At 27.5% G+C, this 3,871-nt stretch overlaps 1 protein-coding gene across 1 annotated transcript; it reads left to right on the top strand.

Annotated features, from left to right (window-relative positions):
• Positions 1-265: 265 nt before the first annotated feature.
• LOC100575997 lies at positions 266-3,434 on the top strand. Its single transcript, XM_003243168.2, has 4 exons — positions 266-526; positions 668-823; positions 1,465-1,632; positions 2,988-3,434. The coding sequence occupies exons 1-4, from the start codon at positions 410-412 to the stop codon at positions 3,162-3,164; spliced, it is 618 nt and encodes a 205-aa protein (XP_003243216.1). The 5' UTR covers positions 266-409; the 3' UTR covers positions 3,165-3,434.
• Positions 3,435-3,871: the final 437 nt, after the last annotated feature.

Raw genomic sequence — 3,871 nt, 5'->3', positions numbered from 1 at the left:
GATGAAAAATAATAAGTCTCTTCTTGTTATAGTACCTAAACATTTTACAAGTTACAAAGCAAGTCCTAGCATGCAAGCGTCTATCTATTTATAGTTTCTATTCATGGTTTGGCCACCCATGTTAGACAATTTAGGTAATTTTGGTTTTTTAGTCATTTTACAAATATTTTATTTGTGAAAATTGTATTACACGTCACTTTTTGTGTCGTTAGTAGCATTTTTTTTAAATATATAAATAAATGTATAATTACCGGAACAACTGAATCACATTTTTCCGGTGAAATATATTTATATAATTGTTTCCGGCAATATTTAGAAGTTACAGATCAAGGATATCGATCCTTCTAAACATATCAATTTATTTTAGAACGCATGTCTGTTACCTATTTATTCTTATTGTTGAAAACGTATGAAACACTCTATAATTGTTAAAATCATAAGCAAAATGTTAATCAAAACTTTCGGATTTATTTTATTTTTCTCATCGTCACAATCCGAAAGCCTTTTTAGGCCAAACTTGCCAATGGTAAATTAATAATCTGCTTGATTTATTAAACATAAAATCTATTTTGTATTATTAATACTTATGTGCAAAATTTATGTTTGTGATTTACTGATTTCTTTGTAATTAAATCTGTATATATTATATTTGTTCCACTTGTTACAGGGCGAATATCGCATTGTGTTTGATAAAGTATATCCGTGTGAAACATCAAAAAACTATCCGATTCAATTAAATTGGTATTTGAGTAAAAAGACATCAAGTATAACAGAGTTAAAAGGCAATACGACATTTTTGATACCTTTCGATGATACTCTTACAGTAAGTACATTTAGTACATACTATACGTATGATGATTAATTTAAGAGTTGTATAATACACAGAAACTTTTGAATTGTGATATCTTGTAGGTGAAAAAATTGGTATTGATAAATTTATGAAATAGACTCGCCAATATATATAGAATAAGTACTAAATGGTTGAAGATCAATGAATGGCCACGAAAATATCAAACTAATTAATTTTAATTTTCCATCCAATTTCATTATAATTATAAAACATATGTTTCCCTGTAAGTCTTTACGACTATGCTTAATAGTACTTGGTATGTACCAACCATAATTACAAAAACCCAGCTACTCCATTGGTTAGACCATACGGAGACAAAAACCACACATTATATTTTATTAATGTTGTCTGATGACACATAAAATTAATTTGTATCTGAATTTAACTAGATTTAACTGGATATAATTACCGTGATCAATTTCCCGTAACTCATACATTATAATATTAATTAATAATATTTAATAAAATTAAAAATATTAATAAAATAAGAGTCTGAAGTTGCAAATTCTTGATGAACATAACAATTGTATTATTTTATTATTCATTTTAATTTCTACACGAATTGTTAATTTTTGTAGTCATCTTTACTAATGCAATATAGTATTTATTTGTAGATCGATTATAAATTTGCGTCTTGGGGCTCAACTGGTGGATGGGTGCCAAATGCATTAATTATCGAGAAAAAAAAGGCATGCAGTAATCTAAAACATCTCGTTGGAAATGCATGGTTTATCTTTATGGAGGGTTTCAACTTTCCAACTAATGAATGTCCATTACCAGCGGTAAAAACAGTTATATAATTTATAACTATTTTATTCATTTATTTTATTTCAGTATAATTCAATTATAATACAATAATTACAATAATATTATAAGAGCTGATACGTTAATACACTGAATTTAGCTTGTATTTTATTAAACCAATTTTCACATAAACGTTGTATTAGACTGTTTACATCATTTCCCAAATTGTTGAACATATGGAGGAAATATGTAATGTGGAGAACCACTTAAACTAGTTAATGTTACACTCAGCGATTTTATATACTTCCCTGTCTATCTTCTACCTATATTTTCTATATAATTGTGTATGCGCCATAATAAAAAACTTATGAGAATTTGGTTAATGTACAATTTATAGATATATCGTATGTTTGTGTGGCTAAATAACTAGAATGATGGGTACGCCGACGGAAGACAGTAAGCCATTTTTAATATATCCTTTTGGGTAATATATGTACTCTATTTATGTTTGTTTTATTTCTGGCTACCCAGCATGTTTTACTGTATGATAAAATTGAATAAAATAGTGCCATAAACACTCGTATTAAAAATATATTATTTAAAAACGATTTTTTTTTAAATAGAGTTGTCAAACTTCTCATATTGTTTTCAACATTCTGCGTGTTTGTATTTCACAATTTAAGATCAAAATCTGGTTATTCATATATATTTAAATGAAAATACCATAGTAACTAGTTTACAGTTGCCACTGGTTGAATTATTATTGCATTAATGTATATTAAAGTTGTACGTCTCTATTGGGCAGCTGTAAACGACTTGTGACTATTGGCATAAATATTGATTTATTTAGGTTTGTTAAGGGATATTACATTTTCTTCAATCCAATTACAGATATGCTCTAAGGCACCGTCTACAGTTTGTTTTAATTATATAATATAATAATTACGCTGGTATTTAGTTAATATAAATTAAGAATAATATAGGTCTTAGTGAATTACCTTGGGTGACTCCATAATAGTTGACATAACAATAATAATAACTACCATAATGTAAACCTAGTGTATGATATTATAATGGTCTATAAAATCTGAGTTTAATCATTTCATCTATAAATCTTACGGTTAAGGAAGAAACTGTTCAGTCTATACCAATAGTATTTAGATATAAAATTGATTTTCGTATAATTGTGATTACCAAACAACCCAGATTAAAATAAACTACATAATCATAAAAGAAAATAATCGAACATCTAAAATTTACAATAACATTTACAGTAGGTAACATGGTCAACATTTATTATTGACCATGTTACAATCATAACGTGTTACAATTTTACCCAATCACCCCTACCTACTTATGCATTAGTAACAATTTTGTTTTTTAAATGTTGCAGGGCACATATATTACGTCAGGGATCGATAAGAAGAAATTTGAAGATATGAACTTTCCAAAAGTATTTTTTTATGGAAAATATAAAGTTGTGCTTCGCCATAGAAATTTGAAAAATGAAGTTGTTGGCTGCCATCTTATTGAGTTTAGTCTTATAAGACCATGGGAAACACCAATTTGATTATACTATATGAAATAATAATTTAAAATGTTATTGATTTATCATAAAGATTACGTACGTAATAAATATTTTTAACAGACCTAATCAGATTTAGTTCGTCTTCTAGGTGGGGGGGAAGGGAGAATATCGTTTTGGTCCATATATTGTACTTTTTCTTGTTAATCACTAAATCCAAATACTATAAATGACAATACGGGACAAACAATAATAATTATTTTAGAAGACCTAGCCCGCTGGAAATACTCAAATGCGCTATATATGACGTACGTACAAAACATTCATAAATCGCGTTCGTTAACTGCTCGAGGGCCATACATGTTTCACGATTTTTGACACCAATTGTCCCATAATAGTATCATATACCATGTGTCCGCAGAAACAGGATAGTTATACTTATATTTTATCACACATTACCCTTTAAACGTGTTTTAATTCTGTATTTTATTATATTTTATACACTCAATGAAATCATCAAATTGATGCACATGCATATAATTCAATTCACCAAACAATATTCTCCCCGTAATAAAAGGAATAATTATATATAATTGTAATTACGAAGGAATCTGAAATATAAACACATAAATGATAATTATAAAAATCAATTATTATGTTTAATTAATTCAGCAGATTGTTAATTTTTACTTATTAATAATCGTTATCAAATTTGGCATAAAAAGGTTTTTGGATTGAGACGATGATAAAAA

Source organism: Acyrthosiphon pisum, chromosome A2 (genome assembly GCF_005508785.2).
Source record: "Acyrthosiphon pisum isolate AL4f chromosome A2, pea_aphid_22Mar2018_4r6ur, whole genome shotgun sequence".
In the NCBI taxonomy this organism is placed as follows: Eukaryota; Metazoa; Arthropoda; class Insecta; order Hemiptera; family Aphididae; genus Acyrthosiphon; species Acyrthosiphon pisum.
Note: the sequence above shows the minus strand (reverse complement) of the source record. Positions and strands in the feature narration are given on the sequence as shown.